The 24,034-nt window shown below is 46.1% G+C and overlaps 1 protein-coding gene across 1 annotated transcript; it reads left to right on the plus strand.

Moving 5' to 3' along the window:
- The first annotated feature begins 755 nt into the window (after positions 1-755).
- Positions 756-12,832, plus strand: Cln6 (CLN6 transmembrane ER protein). The gene is made up of 7 exons (XM_057769001.1): positions 756-963; positions 4,553-4,667; positions 6,020-6,118; positions 6,880-7,068; positions 7,593-7,648; positions 9,169-9,291; positions 11,308-12,832. Exons 1-7 carry the CDS (start codon positions 869-871, stop codon positions 11,576-11,578), a joined length of 948 nt encoding a protein of 315 aa, XP_057624984.1. The 5' UTR covers positions 756-868; the 3' UTR covers positions 11,579-12,832.
- The last annotated feature ends 11,202 nt before the right edge of the window (positions 12,833-24,034 follow it).

The raw sequence follows: 24,034 nt of genomic DNA on the forward strand, positions 1-24,034 counted from the left end.
CCCCCATACACACAAAATCGCTGAAGGAGGGTTGGGAATGGAGAGAGTCTTGAAACTGAGCAAAGTGAAATAGTATTCAGGGGGTGGAGACAAGAACATCAAAAGTTTAAGGTCATCCTTAGCTACATAGTAAGTTTAAGACTACCCTGATTTACATAAGACCCTATTTTTTCTTAAGGATAGTAAGGAAATAAGTTAAAGGAAAACCAAGAGAATGCATTGAAACAAATGTGCCATCTAGTAGAGTTATCCTAACAAAACCTAGTTATGGTACTGTACTGAGGGAGAATGACCTTGAGGCAGACAGTCTCAGCTTCCTGTGGTTGATCAGTCCGTGGAGATCTGACCAAAGCAAGGAAGAACAATCTCAATAAAACTCCTCCAAGAAAAATTTTTAAAAAGGCCCTCAGAATGGAGAGACACTGATATAAACAGGCCAGGAGCTGGGCACACAATTCAGTCAGTAAGGCATGAGGATCATGAGTTTGGATTCCCAGCCTTCACTTGAAAAGTCAGAAGTATGGGGCACATTTGTTGCCTATGGTAGGAAAACAGAGACAGGTAGACCCCTGATGCTCATTGGCCAGCCAGTCTAACCAGATCCAGCTCAGACCCAAGAGACTGCCAGGACGTAGGTTAGGTCCCTCCTTCTCAAGTGGAGATCGCCCTCCCCCTGCGTCCCTCCTCCTTCTCTCCTCCCTCTTTCAGGGTCGAGTTCCTCCCTCCCTCCCGCCCGCCCCACAGTCCCTCACCAGCCTCCTCTCCCGTCCCTGCCTATGTCCCTCCCCAATCTCCACCGACTTCCAGTCCCTCCCCCTGCTCTTTCCTCCCGCTTCCCTCCTCCCTCCTCCTGCTCCTCCGGACGGCGATGCCGAGCGGGGCGGCCATGGAGGCGGCGGCGGCGCGGAGGCGACAGCTCCCGGGAGCCGCGGGCGGCCCCGGCGCCACGTTTGTGCAGGCCAGGTGCGCGCGGAGCGGGGATGGGAAGGCGTCGCGGGGCCCCAGAGTTTGAGAGACCTCGCCAGGGTCAGGGGAACCACAGGGACCGACTGCTCCGAGGTCACCCCGGCTCGCTCTACTAAGCCCCCGCGCCACTTCCAAGTTTGCGGAAGCCTCCAGATCTGGGCAGATTGTTGACTTTGCTCTTACTCTCTGATTCAGGAGGCTCGGGGGCCCAGGAAAGTGAGCCGGTAACCGGGGACAGCGGGAAGTGCTATGCTCCCCCTGTTTGGGGTTTATCCGGCTGGGCGGGGCAGAGCCAGACAAAACCCGCCCTTGGATATTTCCCTCCAGTCTGCCTCCCTCCACCCGCTCTACTGATCATAAGCGTCCCCGCGTGTCACCCGTGTTGATTAAGCACTTGTCATGAAAGTCGGAGCCCTCGCAGGTGACAGCCAATCTTGGAGGGCTTTCTGGAGGAGTTGAGCAGTACAGGACTCTGCAGAGGACACTTAAGGCTTGTTAGGCCGGGCATGGCGGCAGGTTAGTCGGTAGTATCTGCATAGTATGCAGGAAGCCCTGGGTTCCGTCCCCAGCACCGTAGAAACTGGACACGGCAGCCAGTGGAGGAATGTGAAGAAAGGCTAGGAGTGTGCTGGTGCTGGACAAACAAGTCACCGCTGTAAGAGAGAATGACGGGGGGAGGGGGGAGCTGGACTGACTTCCAAACTCCGAGTGCCCCAGAGTTGGACGAGAAGACCCTAGAGGAGGTACGGAATCTGGATGAGAACAGTCCTGAAGGGAGGCTGCTCACTTCTTGAGTAGTAAGTAGGCCCCTTACTTACCTCAGACTAAATGACCCGTTAAAAAACGTATACCCCGTCCCACAGGTAGCAAAGAGCCATGAAGGGTTTTGCGCACTCACGTGCTCCACGCGCATTTTAGGAAGTTCCTGGTGTGATTAGGGATGGTGGGAGAAGTTTGCGAGGCTTGGCCGAGGTTTCTCTTGCATTGATCCTGAAGAGTGTGGAGGCTGTTTGCTTTTTGACCTGGAAGCCAATTTTCTGAGCCGGTGAAGTCTCGTGCCTGGTAATATTTCTCCCTGGTGGTCATCCTGTAAAATTTCCATGGCTTAGTAACACAGTAGCCATCTTAGTTTGTGCATCTTCCCTATCCTGTTTGCACTGGGGCAGGTTTGTCTGTAGGCTCGTTATTGAGCAACACATCACTTGATGATCCATTTATTTCTCTAAATATTACTTCATCATCTCGTCTGATGAGAAAATCGGCCCAGAGCAGGCTAAGGAGCCTGATCAGATTGAGGCTCAGACTGTTTTACGGACCAGAAACAGTCCACAAGTTCCGCAGGCATTTTGTAAGCACCTCTAGTATGCCCTACGCTTCCCACCACACTAAGGAGATCAAAATGATCTTCCACACTTGGGACTGTCAGCTGCATGTTATCCCTGGATTAATCTAAACCTTGGAAGTGAGTATACAGTGTTCACAATATTTAAGTTGTCTTTTGTTTTCTGTTGTTTTGAGACAGGTCTTTATTATGTAGCTCTGGCTGATCTGGAACTCACTCTATAGACCAGGCTGTCCTGGAACTCACAGAGATCCACCTGCCTCTGCCTCCTGAGTGCTGGGATTAATGGTGTGCTCCACCACATCTGGCTCTTGGTTAGCTTTCTTTTTCTCCTTGCTATTGTTTGTCTGCATTTCCTCATTTCTCATCCAAATGTCTCAGTCTCGTCACGTCTGGTATTTCATCGTCCTTTACAAAGAGCCCAGAGTCGAGCCCAGAGCCGGTCTCTTTCTATTCCCCGTCACAGTTCTGATTACTTCTCCAGAAGAGCCCTCTTTCCTGCCATCCAGGGTTGCAGATGTTGCTGGGTGCTACTGGCTTTCCGGCTGTCATGGTGTCGGTTTCCCCATGTGGGAGACAGGAAGCTGTGGAGCCAAGGCTGGGCTTGTTCCAGCTTACCCAGCATTGAGCTTTCCCTACTGTCCTCGGTTCTGCCCACTGTTGCTTCTGATGGGGACCTAAGACTAGTGTAGCCTGGGGAGCTTAGCCTGGTAAGTCTGGAATCAGGAACTTGGGACAAGCTTGAGGTCACTCATCTTCAGGACAGGAGCTTGGGTATTGAGGGGAGATCCCCTTACCCTGTGTGATCTACCGTCACTGCCAGAGCCAGAGCCCCAACAGAAGAAAAGCATTTAGATGTTGACTAATCTTGTTTATTTTTGGCTGGTGAGGGAAGGCTTTTACTAGGGTGAGGAAAAGCACACATACACAACAAGCACACACACAGAGAGAGAGAGAGAGAGAGAGAGAGAGAGAGAGAGAGAGAGAGAGAGAGAGAGAGAGAGAGAGACCTGCAGAACAGAGCAGGGATCCTGAAAATCCATGTCTATCAGCCTTGATTCCCAAGCTGGTATCTTCCCTGGCTACCTGTTCTCCCCATCTGCCCTGCTAAGCTAGGCTACAATTTATGAAAGTCAGCACTGACAGAGGACTGCCTTCCTGACGCTGCTCAGCTCATCTGTGCCCGCAGGGGAGGGATATGAAACAGGCCATGGTGATGGTTTTTAGTCAGCCTGAGCCAGGGACAGAGGTGACAACTCTGGAGGTTGGGATCCGTGTCACCTTAATCCTGGTCTGGCCACACACAGAGGATAATGAAGCTCCCCCAATCATCTTAGAAGTTAGTAGTGTCTTGTCTCTGGGTGGTAACATGCTGTAAGAGGACTCAGACTCTAAGGAGGAGGTTGGAGAGTTGGGGGAACCTTAATGCTCTCCTCCTTTGGGCTGTTAATATGACTTTGGGGGTTAAGGTACCCACTAAGCCTGAAGACCTGAGTTTGATCCCAGGACCCACATGGTAGAAAAGAGAGCAGCCTTGAAACACAGTCTTTTTTTTTTTCCCCTTTTTTTTAAAAAAAAAAAAACAAAAACAAAAACACAGTCTTTGAACCTCCACATGCATGGCATGGCATGTGTGCATGCTCACACACACAAATAAATAGCTACTTGAATTTTATTTATTTATTTATTATTTTTTGTGATAGGGTTTCTCTGTGTAACCCTGGCTGTCCTGGAACTCACTGTGTTGACCCGGCTGGCTTCAAACTCAGAGATTCAACTGGCTCCCCATCCTACTGCCTCCCCACTGCTGTCCTACCCCTGGCCCCAGTGCTGGGATTAAAGTTGTATACCACCACAGCCAGGGTATTTAATTTTTTTTCTTTTAAACTCTCCCCTCCTGAGGGCCTAGATGGAAGAACACAACCCCTTGCTTTGCGAAGGTGATCTGCAGCTGTCCGTTGTCATGCTTGATAATTTTCATTCATCTTTCATGGTTTGCTTTGTTTTATTTCCCCATGATTTTATAATGGCAGCTTCATGGTTACTTCACCCATGGGTCAGTTTCTTCCTGAGTCACACGGTAGTTAGGACAATGAAATCCACTGTCCTCTTGACCAGACTCTGGGTTTCCTTTCCCTCGATGGCATGTATGTCCTGCCTTCAAGTGCCTAGACCTCCTTGTCTTTCCCTTGGGTTGATGGCAAAGGGGGAAGAGAGGGCTGAGTCTAGTCTTGTTCCCGCCAGGCATTGCTCTGCGAAGGCCGAGGAGACAGACCACACGGCTCCCTTCCACTTTGACCTCTGGTTCTACTTCACACTGCAGAACTGGGTCCTGGACTTTGGCCGCCCCATTGCCATGGTAAGTGTGAGGCTGAATCCTGTGAGCGTTGAGGGGACTTAATGTGATCTCAGTTTGCCGAGTGACCTTACGGACATCACTTAGGGAGAACCCAGAGGCTCTTACATTCTGTAGTTGTGTGACTGGCCAGTCACGCGAGTGAGAGAGCCTGGGTGGGTCCCGATAGTCATCCCCTGAGGTAGAGCATAGCTGCCACCCTCCCTCGCTGGGATAGTCTGGAGGTGAAGCCACCAACTGAATTTGCATATTGTAACTGACCAAAAGTAAAGTCACTTCCAAGTAGAGAGAGTAACATGTAGAAATCCCAAAATAAGGAAGTGTTAGACTTTCCTGATGACTGGGGAGTACCCTTCCACTCCATTCTATATTTATGGAAACATATATAGAAATTCCTTTTTTTCTAACCAAAAGGAGATTTTGTTTTATACTTTATATTCTGCACCATGATTGTTTTACATTAGAATATATCTCAATAGCAGCGGTTCTCAACCTGGAGGTTGCGACCCCTTTGGCAAACCTCTATCTCCAAAAATATATACATTATGACTCATAACAGCAAAATTACGGTTTTGAAGTACCAATAAAAACAATTTTATGGTTGGGGTCACCACAACACGAGGACCTGTATAAAAGGGCATTAGGAAGGTTGAGAACCACTGCTCTAGAGCAATACATACACACTGCTGTTTCTGTTAATGGCAACTTAGCCTTCTGTGTATTATAATGTCCTGTTTGAGCTACATGGTAAGACCCTGTCACAAGACAAAAGAAACCTAACTGCTAAACACTTCCAGCAGAGTGACAGGTTACAAAGCTAACATAGCCTTCCTCCATACCAGCTACAGACAGACTGGGAAATCAGGGAGACAGTCCCATTCACGGGAGCCTGAGAAATAAAACAAAATCCCTGAAAGAAACCTAATCATGGAAGCGAGAGACCTACACGGTGAAAAGTGCAGACTCCAGCCTGCTCTCCCAATTCAGCAGGAGCAAAAAGATGTTAATAGGATAGCGTATTTTTGGTTTAAAAAAGACTAAAGGAAAAAGAACGTTTTTCAAATAAGGAAAGATTTTAGATGTGTTTTGTCCTAAGATAAAAGATTAAATAAAATATAAAACAGTAAAAAAAAATATTACCATTATGTAGAAGGCCTAAGACACTCCCTGGGTTTCTATGTATCAGATAGGACTAGAAACAGTCCATTTTCTGTCTTCGGGACTTCGTTTCTCTCTCTGGCAGTTCTTTGGGCCTCGGGCTTCCAAGAGAACACAGGAAGAGCTCAGTGTCTGTGAGGGGGGCTGGTGTCCAGCGGCTGCAGGCCTTTCTGTTAAGCTCATGCCCTCTTCCCTAGTTGGTGTTCCCACTCCAGTGGTTTCCCCTCAACAAGCCGAGTGTCGGGGACTACTTCCACATGGCCTACAATGTCATCACGCCTTTCCTTCTGCTCAAGGTACAGACTGGCCTGTCTCCTTCCCCTCCTCTCTGGTGACACAGACACACACAGACACATGCACACACTCTCTTCATGAGCTGGTGAGCTGGCTTAGGGTGCTTGCTGCCAAACCCGATAGCCTGAATTTCATCCCCATGTGACGAGGAATGACTTCCACAAATCCTCCTCTGACCTTTACATGTGTACCCTACATAAATATACACGCAAATAAATAAGTAAATGTCCTCCTCTGACCTTTACATGTGTACCCTACATAAATACACACGCAAATAAATAAATAAGTAAATGTTTCTTCAAAAGTTTAAACATGAAAGACATTTCAAATCTCCAAAAGTAGGAGGGGCATCACCTCAGAACACAGCTTCTGTGGTTTTAGAAAACTCACCCCCATTTTGGACTTCCTGACGTTTTCTTTCTGCTTGCTGGGGACCTGTCATTCAAAAATTAGATCCCAGCAGCATGCTGGCCCACCAAGGCACACACAGGACACCCTGGGGTCGTGGTAGGGTCTGGACTGGTCAGAACTCCTGCCTTGAAGGTCTGGTATCACCTTGAACACTCTCCCCATCCCCCACCCTTATCTGATCTTCCTGGAGAGGAAGGGTGACCTTCAGCTGACTCTCCTAGGATGTCCTACTAAGGAACCCATGCCCCTAGAGGGACTTTCTATCCCACTTTTCTGAGGGAAGGGAGGCATAGGTTTTCATACATTGTAATGGAGTCGGGGAACATGCGGTGGACCTCATTTTGAACCCCAGCTCATCGAGCGGTCCCCCCGCACGCTGCCGCGGTCTATAATCTACGTCAGTATCATCACCTTCATCATGGGAGCCAGCATCCACCTGGTGGGCGACTCTGTCAACCACCGCCTGCTCTTCAGTGGGTACCAGCACCACCTGTCCGTCAGAGAGAACCCCATTATCAAGAATCTCAAGCCAGAGACGCTGGTGAGGCTGCCCCCACACCCCCCTACCAAGGCTGCCCTACTAGGTGTCTGTACTTGGAGACTAAAGAGGCTCCCCAGCCAGTCATCATGTCTCCTGTAGCCCAGGCTGACCACAAATTCTATAAGTAGCCAAGGATGACCTTGATCTCCTGATCCTCTGGCCTCCGCCTCCTGGAGTGCTAGAATTACAAGCATGCAGCTACCTGAGGAAACTGTTGCCTACCCAAAATAGTGCGTTCCTAGGCTGTAAAGGGAAACAGTTCTGTCTTGATGTGGGCACATGTTCGAAACCTTAGACTCAGGAGGGAAAGAGAAAGAGGAGTGCTACAAATTCAAGACCAGCCCAGTTTGTACAGCGATACTATCTCAAAAACAAAACAAAAAGGAAGAAAGGAAAGTGGTACAGCAGGGACTGGCTCCCCGTGACCCCTCTGGTACCCTAGGGAGGGAATGAGAATGGTGTGTGGGAGGTGGTGTTAGTTTCAGGTCTCAGCTCCCTCACTCTGCACCCCTGTTTTTTCTCAGATCGACTCCTTTGAGCTGCTGTACTACTATGATGAGTACCTGGGCCATTCCATGTGGTGAGTGAGGGGCTGATGGGTCTATGTGCCATCCAGGGCCCAGGCACCAGGAGATACTGGACAAGTCTCCCTGGCCCCCAGGCCTCTGTATTGAGTGGAGCATCTAAAATGGAATTCTCTTCTCAGCGAAAGCGCTCTGAGTGGGACCCCTGGTCAGGGTGACCCAGTGCTTTCCATTGGCCCAAAGGGGACCTCCTATAGCCTCCTCCCTACCTGAAGTTTCCACAGTAGCCACTAGAGGGCAGCAAGCAGGTGTTTGTCCACCTGAGCCATGTCTGGGTGTGGGGTTTGGGAGGGAGCTTGATAAGCACACTAGAATCTAGCAACTAGATGGTTACCGGTGGGATGCAGGAGACAGATGGGGATATAGGAAGTGGAGAAGAGCCAGTAGGACCTGGTTTGGGTGGCACAATTTGTGTTTCCCATCTTAGAACTCTCAGGAGGGGAAAATCCTCACCACCACCACCCGTTGCTCCTCTCAGGAAAATCTCAGAAATATGGGGTCAGAATCAGAGACTCAGAGCTCAAATAAGGGTTTCTCTGCCACACATCACCTTACACTGAATAAACGGAAGCCAGAGGGAAGAGATGAGGACAGTTGTCAGCTGGGAGGTGATGGGCTAGCTCTGCACCTAGACGCCTCATCCAGACTGAGGTGCTTCCCTCAACACATGCCCCACACTGGTGTCTGTGGGGCTCTCTGAGGTTGTGGAGGTGATCCTTCTGGCTCGGAGGGCGCTAGGGGACCTCTGCACAGGCCTCTTGCCAGCTCCTCTTGACTCTGCCAGATGCCTCTTCCCATTGGAAGCTGAGAAAGAAGGAGGGAGGTGGAACAAGCCTGGGAATTCAGGAGAGAGTGAGGGAGTGGACTGAGTATAAATGAGTGTGGGTGTCACATGACAGAAAAGGGTTGTATGTGCAGGAGGGCATGAGCCTTGTGTGTGCACACGCACGTGCTGGAAGCAGAAAGGGAGCCTCTGTGTGGGCAGGAGAGAGGCCATACTCTTGGATGAGGTGGAGACTGTTGGCTGGGTGTGAGTGAAGGGCCCCACAGAGCTCCCTGGGATCTCCCAGAACTGTATTCTCTCCGACCTCAGACCTGCTGGGTGCCCCATTTCCAGACTAGTGTTGTACTCGACCTGCTGGGATCTAAGGCACATGGGTTCAAGACAGAACCCCACATCCCTTCATATCCATGTGGAATGAAGGACAGGGTGGGTACCAGGTTCAGAGCAGGAAACCAGGCATGGTGTGTTTGCCACAGCACCCACATCCTTCACCTTCGTACTTAACCCAAGGAGCCCAGGACCCTTCTCTGCACCAGCCTCACCTTTTAGTTCTGTTCCTCCGACCTGGACTCCCAGGGCAGGAAAGGCTGAATGTAGAGGAGTGTGTGTGGCCCATGCCAAGGGATTTATAGACCATGAGGTGACATCCTGTGTGGCAATGCAAGGGACTAGTGGAAAGATGATGGGCCACGCCCTGGTCAGGCCATTAAAGCGGCTGCCTCTCCCTCACAGGTACATCCCCTTCTTCCTCATCCTCTTCATGTACTTCAGCGGCTGTTTTACTACCTCCAAGACTCAGAGCCACATGCCAGGGCCTGCCCTGCTCCTGGTGGGGCCCAGTGGCCTGTACTACTGGTGAGTGGACATTGACACTTGGGGTGGGACAAAGGGCACAGGCACTGGATGAGCCACCACGATAAGATCCACAGACAAACAGCACTGGGTGTGACGACCCTCTTCTGTCATCTTAGCACTTGGGAGGTGGAGGCAGGAGGATCAGGAGTCAAAGGTTAGCATTGGCTACATAATGAATTTGAGACCACGCTGGGCTACATGGATCCTGTCTTAAAAAAAAAAAAATCACAGGCCTGCAGTGTGACCCCAGGTAAGACTTGCCATGCTTAGGCCTCTGCTTCCTCCTGGTTGAGTGAGGCCTGTGCCTTGTAGCGGCTTCTCTGAAATCAGATGCTCAGCACTAAGTAGACAGTGAGAGACAGGAAGCCATCCACCGTGTCCTACCTCCCAGCACGTCAGGTAAGGCCAAGTGTCTACCACTAGCTTCATGCCTTGTGAATCCTCCTGAGCCTCAGTTTACCTCTCTGAAATGGAAGTTACACCTGCCTGTCCCCCTCTCAGGAGATGTTAGGACCCAGTGGAGAGAGAAGAACACAGCAGTGACAAGATGACAAGGACAGACCAGGTAGACAGTCTCAGCCTAGCCCTGCCTCTCCTGAGGACCCTTCTGCACTCTAGACTCCTCTCTCAGACCTCAGCCAGACCCTTATCTTCCCATCATTTCTTCCTTTGAGACAGGTCTTTCACTTACACCCAAAGGGCTGTGGGATTACAGGAAGGACCCAGAACAACTGGGCCCTCCTTGGATGGGAAGCCCCTCTCCTTGGGCCAGCTCTAGCCATTTCCAGGGCCTGTCTAGCCTGCAAGAGGGCCCTCTAGGGCTATCCTATGTTCTCCCTGAGGCTAGGACTAGGGATAGTGGCATCTATACGAGGGAGACTTGGCCTGGGCATGTTCGTTGCCACAGTCTTACCCTGATATGTCTGTGCAACAGTGGTGGAGTCACAACAGTGCACCATCCACTGAACAATGTGCTTTCCCAGCTAACAGATGCACACAGCCCTTGTGGGACACCTTAAGAAGTGAGGCTGTTTACGCTTCCCTCATAAGAGACAAAGTGGCCTTGATGTTGTCTTTCAAAGTTGTCACTTGATGTCCCCAAGGTGCCAAGCCAATAGGTTGCAGAGCTGGAGTTTCTTATGCCTGGCGGTGGTGGCGCACGCCTTTAATCCCAGCACTCGGGAGGCAGAGGCAAGCAGATCTCTGTGAGTTCGAGGCCAGCCTGGTCTGTAAGAACTAGTTCCAGGACAGCTAGGACTGTTACTCAGAGAAACCCTGTCTTGAAATGATGGTGGCCCAGCCTCCAAGGGGACAGTAATGACAATAGCCTGGTGTACTGGGATGGCATCCCCAAACTCAGATGCCTCCAGAAGTGAAGCAGGTAGCAGATGAGGCCCCAGGAAGTGTGGGAACTGAGGCCATGTACGCCATGGTGTTCTCTGCAAAGAGTACATCCTGTCGCTCCTCCAGAGCCAGTTTTGGACATGTGGAAGTGTCCTATGTGCTGAAATGCCAGAAACCAAAGCCAGGGGCCTTCTGATTCTCAGTGTGTAGGCTTGGAACTTGCTGTGTGGTAACCAGAGACCCTCTTGCCTCTGCCTTCTGGGTGCCGCATAAACGTGTGAGCCGCCGCACCCAGCTGACTATTACTACTACTATTATTTTGCAGGGTCTATGTAGCCTTGGCTGTCCTGTAACTCACTATGTAGACCATGCTGGCCTCATGCTGGCCTCAACTCATAAACATCTGCCTGCCTCTGCCTCCCTAGTGCTAGGATTAGACATGTACCACCACCACCTGACTGTCCAGTAGAGTATTATTAAACCACTTAAAGCCAAAGTAGTACGATGCCTCCAGGCTGTGGTTTAGACTGTCCTGGCACATTGGGTCCTCTCACTAGGAGAGCCATTCTGATTGCCTGGGAGGACAACCTAGCACTTGGTCCAGAGGGAGAACAGGTAGGATGCTGTTGCCCTGGCGCCCACCTCACCTCCATGCCTGTCCTCTTTCTCCAGGTACTTGGTCACCGAGGGTCAGATCTTCATTCTCTTCATCTTCACCTTCTTCGCCATGCTGGCTCTCGTCTTCCACCAGAAGCGCAGGCGCCTCTTCCTAGACAGCAACGGCCTCTTCCTCTTCTATTCCTTCACACTCACCCTCTCCCTGGTGGCGCTGTGGGTTGCCTGGCTGTGGAATGACCCTGTCCTCCGAAAGAAGTACCCTGGTGTCATCTACGTCCCCGAGCCCTGGGCCTTCTACACGCTCCACGTCAGCAGTCAGCACTGAGGCTGCCTGGGAGCAACAGGCCATGGGTATTTGTACATGGGTGTACATGTGCATCGTGGGAATGGGGGCTGTGCACTGTGCCCTGTGCACAGGGATTGGCAGAGTGCACTGTTGAGAGACTCAACTGCCTTGGTCAGGGTCTTTTGTTTGTTTTTTGCTTTGAACTTAAGATGGAATTTAGTTTGGGGAAGTATATGAAGGCCAAGATCCTGGCCCCTGCCCTACTGTATTTCACCACTATTAGAGATGCCTGAGGAACACTCCTATCTCCCAGGACCAGGCTGGCCTTCTGGAGATGTTTTCCGGTGGCCATGCAGGTAAGGTCTGGGCAGGGCAGAAGCAGAAGACTCTGCCACCTACCCAGAAGCTGGCTAGCCCTGAAGCCACCTGCCCCTGGACCCTAGGTTTTTACGTCAGTGTCTAGGCCACAACTTCTGTTCTTTGAACAGAGCATTTCCATCTCTGGGCCTCACTTGTTCTAGAGGGCCCTGTGGTCCCCAAGTGGCTCCATGGACTGGGGGTTACTGATTCCGCTGGTGCAGCCTCAGCACGGAAGTCTGTTACTGTGTCCCCACCCTCAGCCTAGTGGGGCGGGCACGTTCCTCCCATTCTTGTCCGGCCTCAGACCCTACTCACATACTGCTGAGAACCCAGTCTCCAGGCAGCCAGAGGCCCAGCTCCAGGTCACTTAGCCATTGAACTCTGGAAACCGGCCTGGGTTTTGAACTACATGGAAGGCAGAGTTCTCAAAGCCTAGTTTTATAGATTCCGAGACCCGTTGTAAGGGTCTGGGACATTACAAATCTGTCTCTCGAGACATCGCATCTCAACCTGAATCCCTCACCACCTGCCTGGTGCCTTTGTTCCCAGCATGGCGGTTCCTGCCTCGCCCTAGCCCACCTCCTCCCAGGCCTCAGATACAGGGCTCCATGGCACAAGATACCACCACCTCATTTGGCAGCCAGCACTGGTCTGTGCTGGGAGTCTTGGGGACACTCCTACTGTGCATTCTTTCCTTTTGCTCTCAGGGAACACTGGGCCTCAGATTCTTCTCTTTTGTTGTGATCCTTCTACAGGCTAGATGATGCTGGGTTGGTCCTTCTACAGGCTAGACCGTGCTGGGTGTGTCCTTCTACAGGCTAGACTGCGCTGGGTGGGCCCTTCTACAGGCTAGACCATGCTGGGTGGGCCCTTCTACAGGCTAGACCATGCTGAGTGATGAGAGGGCTGAATAAAGGCTGGTGTGGAGCTCAACCTGGCTGGTGGCTGTTTTACCTTTGGGAGTGTGGTGGGGAGGGAGTTCTGGAATAAGGAGGGAGACTGGTTGGTCTGGGGCCTAGGCTGTAGGGTATGAGACTTTCTCTCAGTAGGCCTTGAGGGCCCTCTCACCCTCATCTACCTACCACCTACAGCAGTGATTCTCAACCTGTGGGTCACGAGCATCAGAACATCAGAAAACTCATATTTCTGATGATCTTAGGAACTGAGAAACCACTTCACAAATTACAGTTATGAAGTAGCAACAAAAATAATCCTATGTTTGGGGGTTACCACAACATGAAGAACTTTGTTAAAGAGTCACAGCTTTAGGAAGGGTGAGAACCACTCAAATTGTGGGTAAGAAGGATCACTTCCCAGTCAGTACAGTGTTCCTCAGAGGAGCCTAGGCGGTGAGGGGAAGTAGAGCATCCCAGCCTATCTCTGGGGTTGTCCCACCAGTCATCCCCTGTGCTGGGAGGCAGCCTCAGGCAGGCTGACTGTGCTCTTGGAAGCCAAAGTTCTCAGGCTGGCCACACCTCCCCAGAGACATAGGTAATGTTACCAGAAGACAGAGTGGGGAACATGGTTCCACCCACAGTCTGTTGCCTCTGCCTCTGCTGACCAGCACATTCCTTACCTACCTCCAGGATGCTGGCATTTCAGGAAACAACCACACAGAAATCGTATTATTTGCAATACTGTTTGGCCAATAGCTTAAGTGCATTTCTATCTAATTCATATCTTAAATTAATTCATCTCCATTAATCTGTGTATTGCCACAAGGCTGTGGCTTACTGGGTAAAGTTCCGGTGTCTGTCTCCAGTGGGGCTACATGGCTTCTCACTGGCTCTGCCTTCTTTCTCCTAGTATTCAGTTTAGTTTTCCCCACCTAGCTCTGTTCTGCCCTGCTCTGCTATAGGCTCAAAGCAGTTTCTTTATTAACCAATGGTAATCACAGCATGCAGAGGGGAATCCCACATCACCTCCCCCTTTCTGTTTAAATAAAAAGGAAGGTTTTAAATATAATATAGTAAAATTGCATATAACAAAACAGGTATCAAACAAGAATTAACAGTTACAATATTTATATCTATCTTTTATCATAATTAAGAAAAACTATAACTATCTATTCTTCAACTCCATTAAAGATTCCAGAAGGATATAATATTACCTAAGCAAACAGAAAGTGCATTGTAAGCAACTTCCAAAACTCTAAAATTGACAAAGATATCTTGCCTGGACAGTCATCCAAAGTTCTTCTGTAACGTTGGAGCATCCATCTTCAGCCTACAGGCCCATAGTATTCAGCAGACTTTTCCACAAAGCAGGAAATTTCAAAGACAGTTCTGTCTATATTGACAGTTTGCCAGTCACTTTCTTCTGTGTCCTACAGAATGTCTTGCAGACTCTGCTTTCATGAAGCAGGAACCCTAAAGGACGGTCTCACCTATAGGCAAGTTCAGCAGTCATTTCTCTGCATGTGCAGTTCACACAGCATACCATCAAGCAGTCCAAGAGCAGTTTCTTGCCCAAATGGCTAGCAAACTCCATAAGGAGTCTCTTTGATGCCGAGCTTTTTCTTGAAGTTATTGGTGCTGCTAGGAGCAGATGTGTCTCATTGTCATAAAAAGTCTAAGTTCTTAAAACATTTTAAATGCCATATTCTGTAGTCTTTGAAAGGTTTGTAGAATGCCTGTCTATCTGAAATACATCTCTGTACATCTAGAAAATCTAACTAACATGACTACAAGCTTGACTATTATAGATGATTATCTATTAACCTATATTTCTTAATTATACCTTACATTTTTAAATGAGCTTGACACAATACTTTAATCTAGATCAGAAATACATATATACAGTATAACAAAATTGACCTTAAATTTGTATCAATAAACCAAGATCTATACCCATGCAAATTTCTATCTATGCTGGTTTGGCTCCTTCACTGTCAAAAAATTTAAAGAAAACACAATAATATATATAATCCCGACTCTCTGTGTATATTCCATCTTTATGTGGCTTATTTTTCTTACTCTATTACTTTTGCTACAAGTTTACTCTGTCTCTTTAAAGATTTTGTTTTATTTATTAAAAACTATTTACTTTTTTTATAACTCTCTATACTCTTTTTCTTCTTTCTCTGAAGCCTATGTACATTCATCCATCACTGTGACACATTTAGAAGTCATTGTTATCTGGATTTGTCTTTATTGTATATCTGTAATTCTTTTCTAACCAGTACTGCTTCTTAAAAACCTAAGTGGTGACATTGCTCAGGCAAATATGGCCCTGCCTGCTTGCTTTCACCAGTCCAACATGGTGGCAGTCTGTTCACTGTCTCTGAGACTGCTGAGTGAGAGTCTTTCTCAACCACCTCAACTCTAATAACCAGCTGGCCCATGCTGCCACCAAGTCACTTGCAGCATGCTGCCCGCAAACCCCATTTAAATGCTTGGCCTCCTGAAAGAGCCAGAGTTTGCACTGGCAGCTTGGCCCAGAAAGTCATCATTTTAAAACTGCATGACTTTTTTTCTGCTACCACTGTATCAGAAAAACCTCTGTTAAAGGAGCTGTGTTAAACTCGTGTGTGTGTGTGTGTGTGTGTGTGTGTCTAGAATTCCTTTTTTTTTTTGGTTTTTCGAGACAGGGTTTCTCTGTGGTTTTGGAGCCTGTCCTGGAACTAACTCTTATAGACCAGGATGGTCTCGAACTCACAGAGATCCGCCTGCCTCTGCCTCCCGAGTGCTGGGATTAAAGGCGTGCGCCACCATCGCCCGGCTTAGAATTCCTTTTTAAGCTCTCAGGTTTTAAGTAGATTTTGTTGACCGCGTTGGCATGCCAATTTTATAGTTTCTATGTGATTATTTTGGGGCTGAGCAGCCAGGAACAAGCAAGCAGCCTCTTACTATACAGGATTATTATCTGAAAGTCTAAACAGTTAACACATAAGCAGGGACAGGCCTGGTTTGTGGAGCCTGAAGACTAGACATTTCTGGGGAGGCCTTAGTAAGAAAACAATGGGAATTTGGGCAGTATGTAGGTCGGAGAACAATCTCAGGTGTTCCTTAGGAACACTAGCCAGCTTTTTTTTTTTGAGACAGGCTCTTTCATTGGCCTGGAACTTGCCCATCACTGGCCAGTGGACTCCGGGGATACTGCAACCTCCTCTTCCCCAAGCCTAGGTTACAAACATGCGCCACCACACATGACCTTTCTGATGTGGCTTCTGGACCTTTCTGATGTGGCTTCTGGTTAGAACTCAAGTCCTTGTGCTTGCAAAGCAAGTGCTTTACTGACTGAGCCATCTCCTCAGACCTAAGGAAACATTTAGAAATATTTACCAAAGTAAGTATTTAGGAGTAGTAAGTGCCGAAGCCACAGTGTGCCTCTTGGGCAGTTGACTAGGGATGTCAACTGGAGAGCTATCTGGATGGCAGCCTGGCTTCACTGACCTGGATTTCTACCAGCAAGTTTCTAGAAAACTGGTTCTCAGAGTATGCCAGGTTGTGGGAGAAACTAGGAACTGGGGACAGGTCCTGCAGGCCAGTGTGATGTGGGCTCCTTGGGGTATCACCACTCCAGGCCCTGGCTACCCAGTGTTGTCCCGGCCTAGAGCTACAGCTTCCTCTGGAAACAGGGCATCTTGACCTCCCCCCACTCCAGGTTTGTGCCTGGTGAGATCCATGAGACCCTAGTTCCTTGCTGCTCAGGTGTAAGTGTGCAGCCCGTGTGACTTTACAAGGCAGCTGTCATGGTACCATGAACGTGATTGAAGGCGCAAGTCATAAACAATCCCACACCAGTTTGGAATTGTGATTAATAGGGTGGTATTTATTTAAAGGGGAATAAACTTACAGATCACCATCCCAGACAACAGCCCTCTGCGCACGCAATTAGGAAGAAGTCTAGTCGCCGGAACCGGAGCAGGAAGTAAAGAGAGCGAGGAGGGAAGTAGCCGCTTTTTTAAAGGGAAAGAGACCACACCCCAGTGGGCTGGTATCTCAGCGGCTATTGGCTGGAGGAGCGGAAGGACCTCCTGCAACACCTCCCCCTTTTGTTTAAGTAAGAGACTTCTAAACCTACTATGAAATTATATACAATAAGTACAAATATCCTATTCTAACTAGCTTAGGTCTTATATAATAAATAGCTTGGCTAAGTCATGAGTCGAAAGTAACTACATTTATATAGTCTTCAACCCCATCAAAGATCTGAGAAGGGAAATAATGTTACCTGAGTAATTAGGAAGTGCAATCAAACAACTTCCAAAACATGCAACAAATCACAGAGACAACTAGCTACCTGGGCAATCACCCAAGGTCACGTTTGCAGCGTTGAAGCAACCAACTTTGGCTAAGGCCTAGCATAACTGACACACCATTTTCAAAGGCAAGAAACTTGTCAAAACTATCTTACCCTGTCTTGGCAGGATATGACAGTCCTGTTTTTCCATTCACAGATACTCTGTATGTCTGTCAGTGGTTGAGGTATGGGCATTTCTTTACCCAAAGGCCAGTTCAGCCAAGAAGAAAGGCTCCAGGTGGAGTGTCTTTGGTGCTCAACATTCTCTCGGGAATAGAGCGGTGTTGCCAGGAGCAATTGTGTCTCACTACCACAAAACTCTGAGTTAAATTAAAGGCCATTTTCTACAGCTCTCTGAAGAGGTTGAAGATTATCTATCTATACTGAGTATAATCTCTATGTATCTAAAGAACCTGATTAGTCTAATTATAAATGACAAACTTAGAATACTATTGATCTATATAATTCTCAATACCTATCTAACTTAAAGACTAAAACAATAAACAACTGTGAAACAAATGAGGACAATTACCTCCAAATATAAACAATGTACAAATATACACTGCAGTATGGTAAATATATATCAATACACAAGCAATATGTAAGTATCTTAATCAGAGGTAGAAATGTACACTGCAATATGGTAAATATATACAATATATATATCAATACAATATATGTCAATACATAAAAAATGTTTTTAAACAGAGGTAGAAACATGCATGCATACAATATAATTTCACTTTGTATCAATATATAAGAATCAATACCAATACATTTGTCTCAAAACAATAACTCACAAGTACCAACAAGTACCAATCTATTATCCCTCTTTTTTTTTTTCCAAATGATCCCTGAGCTTATAAAATTCCTTCCCCAACCCTCAACCATATACCAATTATAATCAACCCCTAAATGATGTCCCTAAACCCAAGGGCAAACTTTACTGGGAGAGGGGACGTCGTCCTCTAGAGTTACTTCCAGCTGTCATGGGGGTGACGTTCTTTATGGGGGATCCTGTGAAAGTAAAATGATGGTTAAATTTCAAGATCAATGTCTTTTAAAATTGCAAATAGTCTCTGAGTATTTTGTGCAGGTCTGGCCAGAATGTTGTATAAGATGTGCACCATTTCAGCTAACCAAGTTGGGATCGTCTTGTGCAGCTGGTACCCAAAACAGGTCTTGTAGTAGCGCTATCAGTATCATGACGTCATATCAACCAGGTGGAGTCGTTGTTATGGGGCCCCATCTTCTTCCTGGAAACTTTAAATGTCACTTCAGGAAAAACTCATTGTTCATTGTGAAAAGCTTAAACATTAATCATATAGACATATATACATATATATATATATATATATTCAATGAAAGGAATGATAGATATATTCAATGAAAAGTATGATAGATATGAAGAAAAGCAAAGATGTTTTCTAAACTCATATTTCTTTCTGTCCCCTATCATGGCTCTTGACATGAGACAGAAACTCCAGAAACTCTGGGTTTTTCTCTTACCAACAGGCTTGGAATTGGAGAGGGACTGAGCCAGAGTCCAACTTCAAAACCAGCTCTATAAATTTAGAAATATGGTTTAGTATATTTTACTTACACAACTTATTCAGTTTTCTTGATAGTTCCTATTGGGCAGGTATTTTTCCATCTGTCAGTATCCAAACATCCAGGATCCCTTGAATTTTTCAAAGATGAGTGTTTTCCTGTGGAGATAAGAACAGAACCCTGCCCCCATTCTATATGTTTTTCTTACCACCTGTAGGAATATCATCATTGTGGATGAGTTGTCATTTCTCCCTTCCAAGAGGTTTCTCCTCTTCAAATTGAACCTTTATTAATTTTGATGGTATCCACAATTTTTCTTCTCCTGTGGAAACAAGAGCAAAACCCCTTCCCCAACGTAGCACATCTCCTGGTTTCCATTGAGAGGTCAGCACATCTTTGAAATAAATTGGTTGATTTAGTTCAGCAGACTTTTCCATTATCCAATGTCTTTCTGCTGCTGTCGTTCTTTTCTCATTAGCGTTAAGAAAATTCAAGGTCAATAAAGCATTATGTAATCTATTTCTGGGGGTATTTTCGGTCCCTTTCTGTTTGTTCAGCATATCCTTTATAGTATGATTTGATCTTTCTATAACTGCCTGACCTGTGGGATTATGTGATATACCTGTAATGTGTTTTATATTATAATGAGCAAAAAAGCGTTTCATTTTCTTAGATACATATGCTGGACCATTGTCTGTCTTTATTTGTGCAGGTATTCCCATGATGGCCATAACTTCCAATAGATGTGTGATTACTGAATCAGCCTTTTCTGAGCTCAGGGCAGTAGCCCATTGAAAACCTGAATACGTGTCTATGGTGTGGTGTACATATTTTAATTTACCAAATTCCATAAAGTGGAACACATCCATCTGCCAGATTTCATTTCTCTTAGTACCCTTTGGGTTACTCCCTGCAGGCAACGGTGTTTGATTATAGAAAGAACAAGTAGGAAAAAAAAAAAAAAAAAAGCCGGGCGATGGTGGCGCACGCCTTTAATCCCAGCACTCGGGAGGCAGAGGCAGGTGGATCTCTGTGAGTTCGAGACCAGCCTGGTCTACAGAGCTAGTTCCAGGACAGGCTCCAAAGCCACAGAGAAACCCTGTCTCGAAAAACCAAAAAAAAAAAAAAAAAAAAAAAAGAACAAGTAGGACATCTCTTTATAATGTCCTTAGCTTGTTGCCATGTAATGGAAAATTCTTTCTTTAGGCCTTTACTATTGACATGATGCCTCTTATGAAATTCTGAGGCCTGCAACATGCTTCCAATCAATAATTGATCAATCTCAGCGTTGCCTTGTGCTAGAGGACCAGGCAGACCTGTATGGGACCGGATGTGTGTTATGTACATCGGACAAAGCCTGTTCCTGATTATGTCTTGTACCTGGATAAACAATGAAGTCAACTCTGTGTCATCTGGTATAAATTCAGCGGTTTCAATATGCAAGATAACTCTTTCTGCATATTGTGAATCTGTAACTATATTAAGAGGTTCTTTAAAATCCCTTAGCACCATAAGAATGGCATATAATTCTGCCTTCTGGACAGAATTATAAGTGCTTGTTCCACCTTACTCAATTCATCTGACTTATAACCTGCTTTCCCTGATTTATTTGCATCAGTATAGAATGTACGGGTTCCAGTTATTGGAGCATCATGTACAATTCTAGGAAGAATCCAAGAAGTTCTCTTTATGAGGTTAAGTCTACCACTTTTGGGATAGTTGCTATTAATTTCTCCCAAAAAATTAGCACAAGCTCTTTGCCATGGTTCATTGTCTTCCCATACCTTTTTTATTTCTTCAATAGTAAAAGGTACTATAATTTCTGCTGGGTCTATACCTGCTAGTTGACGAAGTCTCAGCTTACCTTTTATAATTAATTCAGAGACTTTTTCCACATAAGTTTTTAATTTTTTACTTGGTTTATTAGGTATAAATATCCACTCTAAAATAATATCTTCCCTCTGCATTAGAATCCCTGTAGGAGAAATTCTGGAAGGCAATATGACTAGGATGCAGCTAAGATTTGGGTTCACCCTATCCACATGTGCCTCCTGTAATTTTTCCTCAATCATTGTCAGTTCCTTTTCTGCTTCAGCTGTCAGTTTTCTTGGACTATTCAAATCTTTATCACCATCTAAGGTTTTGTTTAAATGAACTATTAGATCAGGTGTTATCCCAACAGCTGGTCGTAGACTGGAAATGTCTCCTAACAATCTTTGGAAGTCATTAAGAGTCTTTAACCGGTCTCGCCTAAGTTGTGCCTTTTGCGTTTTAATTTTCTCTAACCCTATTCTGTAACCTAGGTAATTAATAGAATTTCCTCTTTGAATCTTTTCAGGGGCAATTTGTAATCCCCACCTAGGCAAGACTTTCTTTACTTCTTCAAACATCCTTTCTAAAGTATCTTTATTTGAATCAGATAACAAGATGTCATCCATGTAATGATAAATTATGGACTTGGGGTATTGTTTACGAATTATTTCCAATGGCTTACTTACAAAATATTGGCACAATGTAGGACTATTGAGCATACCCGGTGGGAGGACAGTCCATTGACATCTCCTATTAGGCTGAGAATTATTATAAGTAGGCACTGTGAAGGCAAATTTTTCTCTATCCTTTTCTTGTAACGGTATGGTGAAAAAACAATCTTTCAAATCAATAACTATAAGAGGCCATCCTTTTGGTAATAGAGAAGGCAAAGGAATTCCAGATTGTAGTGGGCCCATAGGTTGAATTACCTTGTTGACAGCTCTTAAATCTGTCACCATTCTCCATTTACCAGATTTCTTTTTTACAACAAACACAGAATTCCAAGGGCTGGTTGATTCTTCAATATGGTGAGCATCTAGTTGCTCTTGCACCAGCTGTTCCAATGCCTGTAATTTATCTTCAGCTAGAGGCCACTGTTTGATCCATATTGGCTTCTCAGTTAGCCATTTTAAAGATAGGGCTGTTGGTACCTCTAAAGGTTTGCTATTTGCTGTATGTTCTTGTACAGCCTGAATGGCTGGTGGCCTTTTACCATAATATCTCATCATATCCTTCCCAGAATTATGAGTTCCTGGAACTACAGGAATGTTAATCTGGGTATTCCATTGCTGTAGCAGGTCGCGACCCCATAAATTTATTGCAATATTGGCAATATATGGCCTTAGTCTTCCTATTTGCCCTTCAGGCCCTATGCATTCAACCCATCTTGTGCTTTGTTTTACACGAGATAGGGTTCCAATTCCCAGGAACTGAACCTCTTGAAGAGGCCAATTCGGATGCCAAGACTCTGGAGTAATGATACTTACATCCGCACCTGTGTCTAATAAGCCTTCAATAAAAGTGCCATTTATACAGACTCTTAGCTTTGGTCTTTGATCATTAATAGAAGTCTGCCAAAATATACGTTTACTCTGTCCTACTGGGTTTTTTGACTCATCCTCCATGTGTAATTCATCATTTAGACCAGTAATATTTTTTACAGCAGAAATTGGAGCTTTTAATTTTCTTGGTGAGGCACGTTCTCTACTGTGACTGGGAATGACTGGGCCACTGTTGGCTTGGGGGCCTGCGAGAGGCCCCTCAAGGAGTTTCCCGATGGTATCGGGTTGCCTTGTCTGTCTGTTGTTGACCTGCATTCGTTGGACCAATGTCAGCCTTTACCACATCTCCTACATATATCTGAAGGCCGAGGTCTCCTATTTTTGTCATTCCCAGAAGGGATATTATTCCTAGAAATCCTTTGCCTGCAATCCCTTTTCAGATGTCCTAATTTACCACAATTAAAACACCTGGCAGTTTGATGTCTCCTCATTGCTTTGGAAATCGCTTCTCCTACCCAAGATTCATCATTATAGCTAAACGTCTCAACATTCATTGTATGCTGAATCCATTCATCCATAGGTGCTGATCTAAACTTTAAAGGCCCAATTATCTTTTTGCATTCTATGTTTGCATTCTCAAAAGCTAGAGATTCAAGAAGTAGTCGTCTAGCTTCTGGGTCTGTTACCCCTATGTCCAGAGCCTTAATTAATCTTTGCAAAATGTCAATAAAGGGTTCTCTCTGTCCCTGCCTAATTCTGGTATATGATTCAACCCTCTTTTCTGGATCTTGTAGTCTATTCCAAGCATTTAAAGCTGCTTGGTGACATAAACACAGTACTTCATCATCATAAAGAGCTTGGACCTGTGGGTCAGCATATTCTCCTACACCAAGAATTAGATCTTGGGAAACCTCCACACCTTTTGCTCTTACTTGCTGTTCCATATGTTTGGATTCTTCTCTGAAATAGATTCCAAACATCAAGGAAGGTCCATTATCTAAAACTGCAGACACTAACTGATGGAAATCATGGGGGGTAGCTCTAGCATTAGAAGCCCAAGTCCTTATCATTTCCTTAACATATGCAGAGTGCAAGCCAAAGGTAACAATAGCTTGCTTAATTTCTTTTAGATCATTCATTGCTATTGGCATCCATCTAGCTTCTCTGACTCCCTTTGAGCCTTTAGAAGTTGACGCTTTGTCAGAATGAATTACAGGGTATGTCGCCAAAACCCTGGGTAAGCCAGTTCTAATAGCTGGTGGTGGCATTGTATCCTGTCCTTGTGCCTTCTTACTCTGTTCACCAGCTCCAATAATTTCTTCAATCATTTCAAGTCTTTTTATCATTGTCTCTCTTAAATCCTGAATCTCCTGACCTACATGTGTTTCTAGTGATTTCACTGAGGTATCAATTTTTTGGTCCCCATTCTGCACCTGTGATTCCAAAGCTTTTGAATCCTGAATCTCCTGACCTGCATGAGTTTCTAGTAAAGATTGTATGGTTCTTAGGAGTGCCATATTTTTCCTAAATGATAGAATATTCAAAAGAATACTGAAACCTAGTAACCAGTAAATTAAGTTATCCCCATAGTCATATAAACCTTGCATGAAAAAACCCATTGTTTTGGCAACGAAAACAGTAAAATTCGTGTTGGAAACGAAAACTGAGATATTACCTATTATCCAGCAGGTGGCGCTGTTGCCAAGTCGCGACAAAAACGGGGTCCTGTTTCAGTGTCCGCCTAGTATTTGTTAAAAACTGGGAAATGCAAGTTGCTCAACAAAGTAAATGTAATTAAATCAATTCCGTACACGGAACCATAAACCCAGAATCCAGGGGTAGAGAAGAGTAACCCGGAAGCCGTGTATGTCTCCACGTGACAGAGTAGTCTCAAGGGGTCACAGCTTTCGGCAACCGGTAACCGCGTGCTCTGGTTCGCTCCGCTTAAGAGCTGTGCTTGCAAGGGAGATTTGAAAACGACTCAGAAAAGAGCACCTGTGGAGTTTAAATCCACGTAGGGAGGCAA

Source organism: Chionomys nivalis, chromosome 4 (assembly GCF_950005125.1).
Source record: "Chionomys nivalis chromosome 4, mChiNiv1.1, whole genome shotgun sequence".
In the NCBI taxonomy this organism is placed as follows: Eukaryota; Metazoa; Chordata; class Mammalia; order Rodentia; family Cricetidae; genus Chionomys; species Chionomys nivalis.